Below are 15,880 nucleotides of genomic sequence, written 5' to 3' on the forward strand. Positions count from 1 at the left end.
GTTCATTGTGCAATCACAAAACTTTGTTTTCTTCTTAATATTACTTTGTACACTCTTTAAAAAAGGCAGAGAATGTTACCTATGGAGACTTCCTCAAATGCTAGGCTTTACCTGAAAATTGTAATAGACTTCACTTTTGAAAACTGAAACTTCAAGTTTAACGGCTAAGAGAAATCATCAAATTGATAAATATCAGAAACATGGGCATTTCAAACATTAAATATATAAGATATTGAACCTCTATAGCACCACTAGTGTATTACTTGATCATATACATTTAATACATAACTTAATTCATTTTACATTAACCTCGAACATTGAGAAGGACTCCTGAAACCTAATTGCTTCTGTATGTCTTCTAAATCCCCTTTAGAGACTATCTCACTCGATCCTCATAACAACTCTATCAGGCAGTCATGAGGAAAATGAGGTTTCCTGGAGGCCAGGGTTTCTCAGCCTTGACACTGTTAATATCTTAGGCTGGATAATTCATTGTTGGGGGTGGGGAGGTCGTCCTGTGCATTTTAGGACGTTTAGCAGCATCTCTGGTCTCCACACACTAGATGCCATCAGCACCCTGCCCTCCCACCAGCTGTGACAACCGAAAATGTCTCCACACATTAACATGTTTTTTGAGGGTCAAAATCTCCCCTCACTGGCAATTACCGGTACCGGCCCATGGTCACACAGCAAGTTGCAGAGCTAAGATGAGAACCAGCTCCCCCAGCTCCTCAGAACAGAACCTCAGGCCCCTCTGTCATCCTGTCTCTGACCTGGGTCTCTCAGCTGACAACAGAAATTTCCAGCCCCAGTTAAGAGTTAACCTTCTCTTTTGACACACAATCATTTTCATGAACAAAATGCCTCCTTTCTAGAACCCCGGAGTGATTCTCTTTCTGTTTCCTATCATTCTTCTCAAGAATTTTTACTGTACATGGAAACTAAAAACAAGTCCACATACCGCTTTATAAAGCTGGCAAAAAGTATCCGATGTGAGTATCCCAGCCTTCGAATTCTTGCTGTTTCCAGAATGCCTGTGTAGCGAAGCTGGAGCAGGACTTTCTCTTTGTCGTATTTTCTTGCCTGACGTTCATTGTTTGGTTTGATGCAGCGGACAAAGTGAGGTTGGCCGACCACCATTTTAGATAACAAATCCATCAGAGAATACTATAATATGCAACAAAAATAAAATTCCCAGCGTAGCATTCAGAAACTTATGAGCTCGCAGGTCTTTCTTTTAATTATAAGAATAAAATCTGAAAACTGAGAGTTACACAGTAATTCACAATGAGGGATATATGTGTTAATAAATATTTTCTTTATAGTATATTTTAAAAAATACATATTTACTCATGAAAACGTAGAGGCAATAACTAGGAACTCAGCTATTAAAAGGTTGCCTGTGAATTCTTAAGGCAACTTTAATTAATAGACGAAATTATTTTTGATATAGCTTGTTTGGAAGTAATTATATCCTCTCAGGGAAACTGGCCAAATTACAATATTTAGCACACAATCTGGTTTCCTCCTTATACTATTAATTTCCCTGTCTAGTTCTTTTTTTGTAGCAAGTACGAAAGTAAACACTTTAATCCCTCTCAGTATCATCTCCTAGTTTAAAATAAGGACTGAGAAGTCAATGCATTTTACTCTGTAAGACACAGTTATAAAAATAAGCAAATCCACTTAAGTAATCTGCTCTAGTTTGATAATTTTCTTATTTTAGAAATATTTTAATCACATAGATATGAAAACCATCTTCTGCAGCAATACCTTATTAAAACAGCAGCCAATTGCTGGACAACCAAGTATAACACAGTAGGATAATCATGGTTCAACTAAAATGGAATCCCAACAAACCAGTATGTCAAAGACTGGGATTACAATTGTTGGCAAGGTAATGAGTGTATGAACATAGACAGCTGTTGATGGCTGAATCTCCTTTACTGATGGAAATATAAAGCCTGGGTTAACAAAGCCAGTGCAAACCAAATCCTGGAATTGGGCAACTGACAAAGCACTGGGTTTGCATAGCTTCCTCTTGGGCACCGACACTCAGCTGTGAGCTTCTTCAGACAGCTGGGGTCTGCCACTTTGGGGCCCTTTTCATGACATTTATCTGTGAGTCATCATTGCAAACATCTGCCAGACACTAGAGATAGAAAGGTGATAGATGTGTCTGCTGGCATGCTGAGCAAGAGCTCCCTGCAATTTAGGCACTGGTGTTTCTTAGGGACCAAGGCAGAGTATTATATCATGTTCATCCTCCTCTGCAGAATGAAACGTAACTTAAAATATGGTACATACTATACGGAATTACCTTCGATCCCTTTTCACCGCAGCCCGAGGTGTAAAACGACTTTATGAATGCATGGCTTGAACATACACATACTGTTTGATGCCAACAACAGTGGTATGATAATGGTCTTGGATGACTCACTTAAAGACGAAAATAATCTGGCTGTAAATACTTTCAGTCCTTCAGCCGTGCTGCAGCCTGCTGTAAGGTGGATGTACCAGCAGCAAACGAGATATTAAGCATATAAATGCACTAGGTGCTACTCAAAGATGTTAAGCACACACTGTCTGCTACGAGCTTAGGACCTGAGAAATATTTAATAAAGCTACCCAGTTATTTTTTAAAGTATTTCATGACTCTGCTAGGGAGCTGGATTTATCCACTGAACACGTAGTAAATTTAACCCCATTTCCTCCCCTTCTCCCACATTACATGATATTAATAAATTTCTAAATTTTAGGTGGTATTTTATTCATTTTCATTGGCTGGTTAGTATGATTTTATCAGAAGGGATAAACAAGAACTGGAACCAATAATGAAGGCAGGGTTATCTAGAGTTTGTTCTCTAGGGCACAGAGAGAATCAAGTGCTTCTTTTCTTTCCTATCTCTCTCCTACCTTGTCCAAGGAAGAAAGGTCACCTTGGTCCTATGCTAAGGACACAGTGACTCACTTCCTTGGCATGTTACTGGTATTTCCCTGGTGTCCCTTCTCCGTGTCCCATGCCTACACCAGTTCTGTTTTTCTTTTGAGGTGTTCAGCTCGTCTAGGTACAGGGAGATGTGGAATGGAGATGGATGCTCAACCTTGTCTCATCTGTCCACCTTAAGATCATTCAGGGGTGGGAAGGAGGACTGATGGTTTTCATACCATTGAATTTCAAACCCTTTTAGGCTTTATTCTAGTGAAAACGTGTTTGGTTCTATGGACAAATTTTAACCAAGCTACAGACCGCCATTAAGATTGACCTAGTATACAATAATTTTATCGATAAAATACCACAGTAAACCAACCCATTGGTTTTTGAGAATGCACTGTAATATGTCGTGTATCTAACACATAGTAAATGAAATACAACACAAATTCTCTTTTGCTGATAGCACTCTGATATTTGTTACTTACTTTTAATCTGTAACTCCCATTTAGAATAAATAACATGCCTAAGCACAACACAACATAATTTAATCTCTTACTCTAAAATACGATGCAACTGTTTGTGTTTTCATGTTGGTTGTCTCTCTGGCGTGACGGGTGGCTTCTCCAGTTTCCCCCTAAGACCAAGAAAGACAGCGATGCTTCAGTACCTATTGTACTTGATGCTCTACAGGGAGCGCGTGGAATTTTCCTTAGTCTATGCCTTCACGTACATAAAACAACAAAATGTTGAATTTTTATTTTAAGGTAATCGTTTTGCCAGTCTCATTGGGATTTTAATCAGTTTTGCACGGAATGTGAGTATCTCTGACCTTAGCTAATACATTTTTAGTTGGTCTTAGAGTAACATTAAAACTAGCTATAAATGAAGAGTTAGGAATATATCAGAAATGCATGATTATCTTAGTGACTAGCGGTAATATGAACATAACATAAATATCTGTTTAAGTAGAAAAGAAAGATCAAAGGGAGAAAACAAAGGGAAAGGCTGTTTACTCTTATACAAATACTTCCATTGTAAAGGTTAGATTCTTAGACTCACTGCCATGAAAAATACGTTTCCTTACCTTTGTCAGGTTGATTGATCGTTCTGAAGTCCTCATTTGATAGTTTATTATGTTTTTAGTTTTAGAATATGGCAGATTACCTATGGAAACGTAGATAAAATTAATACACCTTTTAGAATCCTTAATGGTAGAAGATTTCCTCCATTTACTTCAATGTTAAAATAAGCATTGTTGGCCCTGCAATATTCATACTCACATGCTTGGTTAACTAGTTATTGAGACACTTAGAAATAAAATAATATTACTTTAAAATGTATAACAAATTTTAAATTCAGAAAAACACTCCAGCTTAGAGAATAGAAAAAGGAGAGGTAAGCGTTGGATTTCCGTTTAATTGCTACAAGATATGGGGTGATTAGGATAAAGGGAGCAATTTGCTTCTTTTTGTGTGTGTGTGCTAAATAGCATCTGAGACTTTCTTTAATGCAAATGTAAGCTTTACAGTGGGCCTTAAAAATCATATGGATCATTAATTCACATGAAGTGGTTATAAGCAAATCAAGTGTGGTTGAGGGCAAAGGACGTTTTCAACCTAACATTCAGAAATATGTGCCTGGTGCTAGGGCTCTGTAATTGTACACAACCCAAGGCTGTGAAAAATCACAGTGTAGTGAGAAAGATTACGTCCTTTGAAGCCAGGAAGACCTGGGTTTGCATACCAGCCGTAGTGTTTAAACTGTGGATCATCTACTTAGTCTCTGAGTCACAGTGTGTGTCCAGAAAATGCGGATAATTATGCCTACCTCACAGGATTTTGATGACAGGTGACAGTACATCTAGCCCGTGGTGCCTGGAAATGTCAGTTCTCTTTCACTCGTTGCCCACCTCCCACCAAGCACAATACACCAACCAACCCACGAGCCAAGAGTTTATCATCCTAGTAGGAATGTTCAAAATATCTCCAGAATTCCGTACCACTTCAGGAAGACTGTTTCTCTTTCATTCTTGCAGGCAATGGGGCTACATATTTTGGCAAATCCTTCACATTTTTTTTGTGGCTGCAGAAGGCTGGCTCAGAGATGAGGGTGCAGGAAGGAGCCCTGCCTGGGGTGCGGCTGGCAGCGCCCTGCTCTGCTCTCGTCCCCTTTCCCTCATCACCCCAGGAAAAGTGCTGGGGAGGGGGAGTGACTTTTGTGCGGGGCTGAAACTGCATTCGGCACGGTTCCCTCTTGAAATGTGACTCTTGCTGAACAGAGCTGAGTGGAGAGAGACGGTAACTGATGATCGTCAGAGGGGCAGCTTCAGGAAGTATGCTTACTGTTCTTTTTCTTTCTTTCTTTCTTTTTTAGGATTACCAGGGAAAGTTTTAGAAAAATAATTTAATTGGGGGAAAAAGTGACCATAGACTTGGAGATTTCTTGGAAGCATGATGAACATACAAAGTGCTAGAAGCACATTAATTAGGATAGACCCTTTGCTTAATAGATATCATTACTTAATATTAACCAAATATAAAGTAAAATTTTGTCTATCTGAAAATCAAACTAGAGGAAATTTAAAGATTACTAATTTCCCTTTAACAAAATTTACACAGTAACCATAAAATTATTTAACAACAAAATAAGTGAGAGCCTTTCAAAAACTCATTTATGCATATCAGCAAGAACTAAAATTAGCGTAGATCTTAATTTCAGAGAAATATATCCTCTTTGCATCTATAGTTGACCTGATGAACGAACCTGTGATAAAACAAACTAGAGATTTGAGCTGCCAGCAATTCTGATGTATTTCCTCCTAATGCTGGCCGAACTATATTTCATATTTGCATGCAAAGGGCCATGGTTATTATAGAATCTTGGAGACAGCATAATGTAGAACCGACGAACCTGAGCTTTCAAGCCTAATTCTAAGACTTCTCAGTGGGGTAATGTTGAGAAAGCAGCTCAACGTTCCCGAGTCTCAATTTGTCATCTGTAAAAGCAGTTCCTCGTCAGAGTGTTGTTTTTAATTTATTTATTTTATTTATTTATTTTTTGGCTGTGTTGGGTCTTTGTTGCTGCGCGCAGGCTTTCTCTAGTTGCGGCGAGCGGGGGCTACTCTTCGTTGCGGTGTGCGGGCTTCTCATTGCGGTGGCTTCTCTTGTTGCGGAGCACGGGCTCTAGGCTCGCTGGCTCAGTAGTTGTGGCTCGCGGGCTCTAGAGTGCAGGCTCAGTAACTGTGCCACAAGGGCTTAGTTGCTCCACAGCATGTGGGATCTTCCCGGACCAGGGCTCAAACCCGTGTCCCCTGCACTGGCAGGCAGATTCTTAACCACTGCACCACCAGGGAAGCCCGAGTGTTGTTTTTAGAAGTAAATGAAAGTACTTAGTACAGTGACTAGCACATTGCAATTTCTAAATAAAGTTATCTATTGTCATTGTTATTATTATTATATGTGTACACATCTACCTGAATGTAAACCCCGAACACCTTTGATAGCTTTGAGGTTGAGTTACTGAAACACCTTTGACTATAAAGTTCTGCTCTTCTCCCTGGCCAACTAGACACTGTTCTGCTGAAAGTCAGGAGACATGGCATAGTATTGAGAACCTGGTTGCATATTTTATAAGGGTGGAAACATGAAGTTAGATGCGTAGATGCTGTTAGCAGATACAGAAAGAGATGGCTATCATTTTTTATGTGAATTCACTTTAAGAATATTTATAATATATATCATGTTTTAGAGTTAATATGAGAAAAGGGAGAGCCGCATCAATCTGTTTGGTGTTAAATGCTCCAAAGTTGGAGCTTTAATACAATTATATTGTTTCTAACATTCAAAGACTTTCTTTTTTTTAAATTTTTATTGGAGTATAGTTGATTTACAGTAGACAATTGTTAAAGTCAAAACTGAAGACTTTTTTTCTGGACAAGATAAAGTAACATAGACTGGATTACCTTCTCACCTAAAACAACTAAAAAGACATACGAAGTCTATGGAACAGTTGTTTTTTTCTTTCCAATTTTCTTACTGTGGTAAAATAGACATAACATAAAATTTAGCATTTTAATCTTTTTAAGTGTACAATTCAGTGGTATTAATTACATTCATAATGTTGTGCAACCATCACCACCATCAATCTCCATAACTCTTTTCATCTTGTAAAACTGAAATTCTATACCCATTAAATACTAACTCCCCATGCCCCCCATCCCAGCTCTTGACAACCAACATTCTACTTTCTGTCTCTATGATTTTCACTACTCTCAGTACCTCATATAAGTGGAATCATGTAGTATTTGTTTAGGAGCAACAATTTTTGCATCAAGCAACAATTTTTGCATCAATATAGGACACTGATCCCTGAGAGAGAGGAAACAAATGAGGTGAGCCCTATGATTACCCCAGCTTTCTGTCTAGACGGTTTATGTTGCAATGCAGGGAGAGGAACCCAGGTGAAGCCTGGAGAGAACAGATGTAACCAATAGGAAACAAACAGCAAGATAGTGTCAAGCCCAACCATATCGCTAATCACATTAAATGTAAATTGTTTGATCACCCAATTAAAAGGCAGAGATTATCAGGTTGGATTTAAAAAAGCAAGGCCCAATCATATGCTGTCTACAAAAAACCCACTTTAAAAGCATAAAAAAGATACACCATTTAACTACTAATCATAAGAAAGTTGGAGTCTTCCTATTAATATCAGGCAAAGTAGATTTCAGAACAAAGAATATTACCAGACATAAAAGAGTTATTTAGTAATAATAAAGGGGACTATTCATCAAGAAGATATAACAATTCTAGATGTTATGCATCCAATAACAGACCTTAAAGTACATAAAGCAAAAACTGATAGAAATGAAAGAAAAAATAGATAAATTGACAATTATAGTCAGATATTTCAAAACCACTTTCTCAGTAACTGAGAGAACCAGGAGAGAGAAAACTCGTAAGTATACAGAAGATCTGACCAATATTATCAACCAAGTTGACCTAATTGCCGCTTATGGAATACTCCACCCACCAACAGCAGAATACACATTATTTTCAAGTGCAAATGAAACATAAAACAAGACAGAGCATATTCTGGGCCATAAAACATGTCTCAATAAATTTAAATGAATTAAATCATACAAAGTATGCTTTCTGAGCAATACAAAATTAAATTAGAAGTTCATAACAAAAAGAAGAAATTTTCTTAAATCAATGACTTAAGTTTTCATCCTAGAAATCAGAAGGCAAAATAAACCCTGAAAGAAACAGAAGAAAACAATAAAGACAAAAGCAAAAAAAAAAAAAAATCAACAAAATAAAAAGTAAAAATTCAATAGACAAAATCAATGAATCTATAAGTTGGTTCTTTGAGAATATCAATAAAATTGATTAATCTCTAGAAAATCTATCAAGAATAAAATGAGAGAGAACACACATTATCTATATCAGGAATAAGAGCTGATATAACCTCAAGATCTACAGACATTCAAAGGATAATAAGGGATTATTATCAACTTTATGTCAATAAATTTGACAGCATAGATTAAACAGAAAATTTTCCTAAAAGATACAACCTACTCTAAAGCTAATTCAAAAATAAAATATCTTGAATAGCCTTATATTTATTAAAGAAATTGAATCTGGAGTTAAAAGCCTTCTCACAAAAAAACCCTTCAAATCCAGATGACTTCCCTGGGGAATTCTATTAAGTAATTTAGGAAGAAATAATATTCACTCTATTTTTCTTGAAAATTGAAGAGGAAGCATTATTTCTCAATTCATTCTATGAGGCCAGTATTACTCTGATCCCAAAATCAGAAAAAAAAATTATAAGAAAACTACAGTCCAATGTCCCTCATGAACATAGATGCAAAAATTCTTAACAAAATTCTTAGCAAATTGAATCTGGCAATACATAAAAAGTATGTCAAGATTTTCCCAGGAGTTTGGGATTAACATGTACAAACTGCTATATTTAAAATAGATAACCAACAAGGACCTACTGTATAGCACAGGGAACTCTGCCCAATATACTATAACAACCTGAATGGGAAAAGAACTAGAAAAAGAATAGATACTTGTATATGTATACCTGAATCACTTTGCTGTACACCTGAAACTAACACAACATTGTTAATCAACTACACTCCAATATAAAAAAAACTATATTTCAATAAAGATTTAAAAAAAAGATTTTCCCAGGAATAAAAGTCGGTAAAACATTCAGAAATCAATCCATGTAACTCACCATATTTACAGATATAAAGAAAAAACAAAGCAAAAACAAATGATCATTTCAATAGATGCAGAAAATTCATCTATGTACGTCAAGAACTCATCATATTTTACTGTCTAAATATATGCTCTTTATTGTGTGTCAGTTATACCTCAACTATAAAAAACGAAGTGCAGAGAACAATTTTGAACTCCAATAAAGAAAAAGACCAAACTACATTTTTTTTCTACTTAAAAGCAAATGCAAGGATTATATGGTTGGTTAGAAAAAGGCACACAACTTTTTAATCAATTAGGCAGAACTCACTAAACCTGTAGAATCTCAAAGAATCATCCAATGTTGCCCACTCCTGACACAGCAGGTAATTCTGAACTCTCTGAAGGTGACGGTACTCTTTTAGTGAGTAGCTAGGACACCACCGTATTTTCTGGTGAGTGCTTCAAAACTTTTCTTTATGGAAACCTAGCTTCTTTATAAAAATAAAACCAACTCACACACACAAAAAATGGAAGGAAATTGCCTCAGCTTACCTGTTTTTGTTAGAGGGTGGCTGACTAGCTGCCGAATTACACTGTTTTCTGATGACCTCAAAAGTAGCACAATATCAGTTGGAAGAGTGTCTCTATTTTTAGCTAAGAACCCACTTGCATTATAGATGACCTGTTGATAAAGTACGTTATCATCATTGTCACAATCAATGTCATCACCCTCATCCTCATCAGCAGCAGCAGCATCATTATCAACAGATATTTATTGAGAGCTTACTTAGCGCTAAGTGACAGGTATACGAAGATTTACAAAGGTAGTCCCTTACAACTTGGTTGGAAAAGTGAACCTCTCGTGGATGGAGTTAGAGTCTGTCATACAGAGTGAAGTAAGTCAGAAAGAGAAAAACAAATACAGTATGCTAACACATATATATGGAATCTAAGGAGAAAAAAAAAAAGGTCATGAAGAACCTAGTGGCAAGACGGGAATAAAGACACAGACCTACTAGAGAATGGACTTGAGGATATGGGGAGGGGGAGGGGTGAGATGTGACAGAGTGAGAGAGTGTCATGGACATATATACACTACCAAATGTAAAATAGCTAGTGGGAAGCAGCCGCATAGCACAGGGAGATCAGCTCGGTGCTTTGTGACCACCTAAAGGGGTGGGATAGGGAGGGTGGGAGGGAGGGAGATGCAAGAGGGAAGAGATATGGGGACATATGTATATGTATAACTGATTCACTTTGTTATAAAGCAGAAACTAACACACCATTGTAAAGCAATTATACTTCAATTTAAAAAAAAAAAAAAAAGTGAACCTCTCCAGGTTTACATTATATCTTTTCAGGGAAAAATTTGTGTCACACTGATTTTATTTGGGTTGAAATAATCAAAGAGGTTTGATTCCTCCCATTTATTATATCATGTTGGAAATTTTGTGGGTCTCCCTTCTCTATTTGGAGGGTTGGGGCCACCAAGGTATTCTCATTTCTATGATAATTGATTCACCTTCAGTGAAAAGGCTTTTATAGATTTAGTCTCAGTAGTAGTGTGGTCTAAATACACTGTGGGTGTTTGTGTTTCTGGCACTTCTAAATAATTTTAAGATTTTTAAAGATCAATGTAACCCAAAGATTTTTGTAGGATGGTCCAATGTGGTTGTTGTTATGGACTGAATTGTGTCCCTCCAAAATTAATATGTTGAAAATCTAATCCCCAATGTGACTGTATTTTGGAAACAAGGTCTTTAAGGAGGTAATGAAGGTTAAATGAAGTTTACTGTAAGAGTGAGGCTCTAATCCCACAGGACTAGTGTTCTTATAAGACACCAGAGATCTCTTTCTCTCCCTCATACGTACACAGAGAAAAGGCCATATGAAGGCACTGGGAGAAGGCAGCTATCTGCAAGCCAGGAAATAGGCCTCACAAGATACCAGATCTGCTGGCACCTTGATCTTGGCCTTCTAGCCTCCAGAACTGTGAGGAAATAAATTTCCATTGTTTAAGACACCCAGCCTGTGGTATTTTTGTTATGGCAGCCCAAGAAGACTAATACAGTTGTTAAAAATAACTGGATAGGGCTTCCCTGGTGGTGCAGTGGTTGAGAATCCGCCTGCCAACGCAGGGGACACGGCTTCGAGCCCTGGTCCGGGAAGATCTCACATGCCGCAGAGCAACTAAGTCTGTGCACCACAACTACTGAGCCCGCGTGCCACAACTACTGAAGCCCGCGCGCCTAGAGCATGTGCTCCACAATAAGAGAAGCCACCGCAATGAGAATCCCCCGCACTGCAACAAAGAGTAGCCCCCACTCGCCACAACTAGAGAAAGCCTGCGCACAGCAACGAAGACCCAACGTAGCCAAAAATTAAATAATTAATTAATTTTTTAAAAAACTGGATAAAATGATCATAGGAAATTCTTAACAAATATTTTAAAGTAGGCTTATTTGGAAAATCACATGCTGAAAATCATGAGAAAGGCTATAACTGTAATATTTAAGGGAGATTTTGTTTTCAATGACAAAAGTCTGGATTACTGACTGACACAGAAGTTCTACTAGACTAGAATGCTCGGGGTTCTGTGGTATTTTATTTTGTTTGTATATGTCTATGAATTCCTTCTTGATTTGAATATCTTCTTAGTCCTCCAATATTTATAACATCATTGTGAGGGAAAGACCTGTTATTCTCTACAGAAGGGAAAGAAACTGTCTCCTGGGTTTCTTTCCATATGTAGGATGGCATATCTGAGGTTTGCTCTGGTGTGGGAAGTGTATCCACCAATGCATAAACACTGTTTCCTCTGACTGCATGACAGTCCATCAGTTAATTCTAATTAATCAGCTCAGTGACCTGGCTGTACCTCCAGCCCGGTACCTTCTCTTGTTGGGAAGGAGGAGAGACAAAGGCTGCCATGGACAGAGAAGCAACTAAAGTCTGAAGAAGGCAGTTTATATAAAAGGTTCTCAGCTGTCATCAAAAGAAGAAAAAAATAGGTACCCATTGTCAGCCAACCAGATGCCAAGCCACATCTTAGGATCAGAAAGATGGACTCTTTATATCATTACAGCCATCTATAAATATTTTGGGCCATAATTTTCATGGCCTTATTATTCAATGAAAGACTAAAGAGAAACTCGGTTATAATGTTTCAGAGTTCTTACCTTTCCTGCATAATGGTGAATTCCGAAACTAAGTTCCATTCTTTTAGGCCTCCAGAAGTACTGTGATTTCAGATTACCTTCAAATTTTTCTGTAGAAAAAAATTTAACTCCAATATCAAGCATGTAGGAGGGCCTCAAAAAATACCGATTGACAGAATCATCTCTTTCACCATAAAATGGAAAATGTGCAGTGAATAAACACAGAAAATTTTATATAGTTATTACATGCAGATTTGTAATATAATTATAAATGGTAAGAGATTATGAATTTTACCATTCCAATATGATTTGGGTCAGCAGGTCTCAAACCTTAGCAAGCATCAGAATCACCTGGAGGGTTTGTTAAAACAGACTGCTGGGTCCCACCCCCAGAGTTTCTGACTCAATAGGTCTGGAGTGGGATCCAAAAATTAACATTTCTAGCAAGTTCCCAGGGGATGCTGATGTTCCTGGTCTGGGGACACCATTTTAAGAACCACTGGTACAGAGGAAGGAAACTAAGTACTTGAGATTGTCCAGAGAGCTTTGTGAAACACAGCTGGATGTGAAGCCATGAGCCTAGAAATTTGGTATTTTGGCTCTCTTTTTTATAAGAAGAGCTATAGGTTGTTATTGATTACATAGGAAACACAATAGGATCATACAGGCATTTCTACAACAGTTTTACCAGCACAAGTTCTCTGTTATTTCATGTCCTAGAAGGTACATTTTAACATCAAAATCAAGGGACTAGTATGAAATGGTTTCCCCACCACGTTGGGGTTATTTTCTTTTCCATCTAGTATCATCCAACTAGAGGGGAGAATAGGCAATCAGTGAGTCAGATAAACGACGAGAACATCACAGATGAATTTATTTCCTCCCTGTTAGGTATCTCATTTCCAATTCTGGAGCTGTCCTTTTGCCCTGTCCTCCAATTTCTAGTTTTGGGCTGGATAATTACTAAGGTCATTTCTAACATAAGACCCTATGATTGGGGCTCTACCATAATATAAGGAGAAGTCCAATATTGAAACTTGTTTAATTCATCACTAAATATTTCACCCTATTATAAACATTCACTGGTCTAGGTATTAGATCCAAAGCCTCTTCCTCAAAGTTAGATATGCAGGCTTTGTCACAGCAATACTCTACTAGATATTTAAAAAAATTTTTTTAAATCATTCATAATTACATGACTGTATTACATGAAAACTATGTAGACATACTGAATTTAAAACTCACCTACGAGAGTTTGGTCGGTGGCCTTGGGAAATCTACTTTCTTCATCGAGGAGGGACAGTAAACCCACTGGCTTCTGCAGAAACATATCTAGGAGAGGCCGGTTATCTTCATATTCAATAACTCTAGCATCCACATCTTCATTTAGGTATTCATTCTATAACGGGACATGATATGTATAGAAACACTTAAAATCTTGTGAACAATATGTAACTTGGCAGCAATTACCTAAAATTCTACTTTACACATATTATAAAAAATTACTCCCTATGACCTTGCCCTTAAACTGAAGGTATCATTTTATTTCTCTCTCCCCGGAAGTGCTAGTTCATTAAAGTTAGCACTGATGATACTCAGGGTAGTAATAAAAAGTTTCTAGCTTCTATACTAGAATTACAGGCATCTCAAGTTTTCCAGATGCAGGAGACTATGTTGTTAATGAGCAGTAATAAAATCACGTTCCAGAATTGATAGAATATTAATTAGGTATATCTTAGGGTTACACTTCCCCCAATTTAAGCCTTTTATCTAAATTCAGAAATCCTGGATCTCTCAAGAACATAGTTTTTCAGTCATGATGACATTTACGTTGCTTGGGGTGAACGGCTGTGGGTCACAGGAACAACCAATGGCTGGAGAACCAAGAACACCTAGGTTCCCATCTGGGCTCTGCCACTTGACTAGCCATATAGTCTTTTGGAATTTTCTTACTCTTTAAACTTCTGTTTTTTCATCTACTAAACAGAAGTAACAATCTCCATCTAACAAAGTAATAATATCTGGTACATTAGTAATCATTTGTGGTGGAGTATAATATAAAATGCATAAAATAAAAACAATAATTACTGCAAGATGTTGGTACCAGCACAACATAGATACTGATGATCTATTTTACAAAAAGGACAAGAAGAATTGTGCTGCAGCTTTGCTTCTATGACTTTTGCCTTCATACTGGGTCCCCCTCACCCCCAGCGCTGCAATGTGTAAAAGAGAGGACATAGATGACCTCTGAACTCGGACTTGCAGTGATGCTTACATGGAGGGTTCCCCCCACTTTCTCAGGTGATAAAGCAACTATTACTGGGGAAGAGTATCAAATAATTACTGACTGGGGAAGAATGCCCTGCACCATTCACAAACGAAAGTTACAGGCTACTTTCATTACCATTTTAATATATTCTTTAATTCATTAAATATTTTCATTGAACACCTTATAATAAGGCACTGTGATGGGTGATAAAAACATGTTTAAAACAAACTCTCTGTCCTCAGTGAATTTAAGATAAAATTTGAGCGATTAGCTTTGTAAATAAATACCCAAAATGCAAGGTAACACAGGATAGATAAATGCTAGGTACAATGTACTACAGCAGTTCAGAGAAAGAGAATTTTTTCTGGGATCTTCATGGATGAATTTAGCCAATGGCAGGTGGGGCATTTAATAAGCCAAAGTTTTCATCTCTGCTTTTGGGGCTTTATAAAATTGAAATCACAGTCAAGAGTGTCACCAGGAAAAAAAGTAAACGTATATTTTTAAATAAAACAAAATCTAGTATGTAAAAATGAGGCAGAACCCACTGGTCTAAAAGTTAGATCACCTGAAAGACATTCAGTTTACCCAGTACAAAAAATGGAAACAATGTTTGAAGTTTCACAGCTTTTTCACTTGAAGGTAACCTTGGGAGATGAACACAGACCTAGAATTACGTGACTGTCAGACACATTATGCTGACAGCGTATTATAGCTTAAATGGCAACTGCAAAGTTCAAAAGAGGTTTTGTATATTTTCTATGGAAAGTGTTCAAGGTTATGGTCTAAATCAATGCATTTGTCACTTCTATTTGCCTGTGTCAAAATCCACTGCATGCTTTGGTGGCAGGTCATACAGAGCAGAGAAACTTGGAAAACAATGGGCTTAGACCTTTAAGATACTTGTTAGTATCTCCAGGCAAACCAATGGAGAAAAAATGCTGTTACTCAGGATTTACAAAGCACTCACTTTTAGTAAAGTTACCATGCCTAAAACAACATATTATGTATTTTTATGGCTGTAATGATTTCAAAATGTTCAGTTGTTTTTAAGTATATGTGGAGAAAGGTAGCTCATGTAACTACTGAGAAAGTCCTCTGCTATGTCCTGTACATTAAACAAATACATTTAAAGCAGGTGAGTAGAGTTGTTAACTACAGTAAAGCTGAGCTGTTTAACATATATAATCCCTACTCTGTTGAGATGCCCCCATTCCCTTTTGAAAAAGGGATCATTTTAAGTATACATCAAGGAGAAAGGAAGTGAGAAGCTGCGGGTATTAGAAAACCTCATGCCTGA

The 15,880-nt window shown here is 37.3% G+C and overlaps 1 protein-coding gene across 1 annotated transcript in view; it reads right to left on the reverse strand.

The window, feature by feature from the left end:
• The window catches only part of MYO3A (myosin IIIA), a 171,558-nt gene that overhangs the window by 45,410 nt on the left and 110,268 nt on the right, over window positions 1-15,880 (reverse strand). Inside the window, exons 19-24 of the mRNA XM_061181578.1 lie at window positions 13,554-13,707; window positions 12,330-12,418; window positions 9,703-9,832; window positions 4,020-4,099; window positions 3,492-3,569; window positions 962-1,167 (exon numbers count right to left, since the gene is read on the reverse strand). Coding sequence (XP_061037561.1) covers window positions 962-1,167; window positions 3,492-3,569; window positions 4,020-4,099; window positions 9,703-9,832; window positions 12,330-12,418; window positions 13,554-13,707 — 737 coding nt within the window. The remainder of the gene's footprint in view (window positions 1-961; window positions 1,168-3,491; window positions 3,570-4,019; window positions 4,100-9,702; window positions 9,833-12,329; window positions 12,419-13,553; window positions 13,708-15,880) is intronic.

The sequence above is a fragment of the Eubalaena glacialis genome, chromosome 2 (assembly GCF_028564815.1).
Source record: "Eubalaena glacialis isolate mEubGla1 chromosome 2, mEubGla1.1.hap2.+ XY, whole genome shotgun sequence".
Classification (NCBI taxonomy): domain Eukaryota; kingdom Metazoa; phylum Chordata; class Mammalia; order Artiodactyla; family Balaenidae; genus Eubalaena; species Eubalaena glacialis.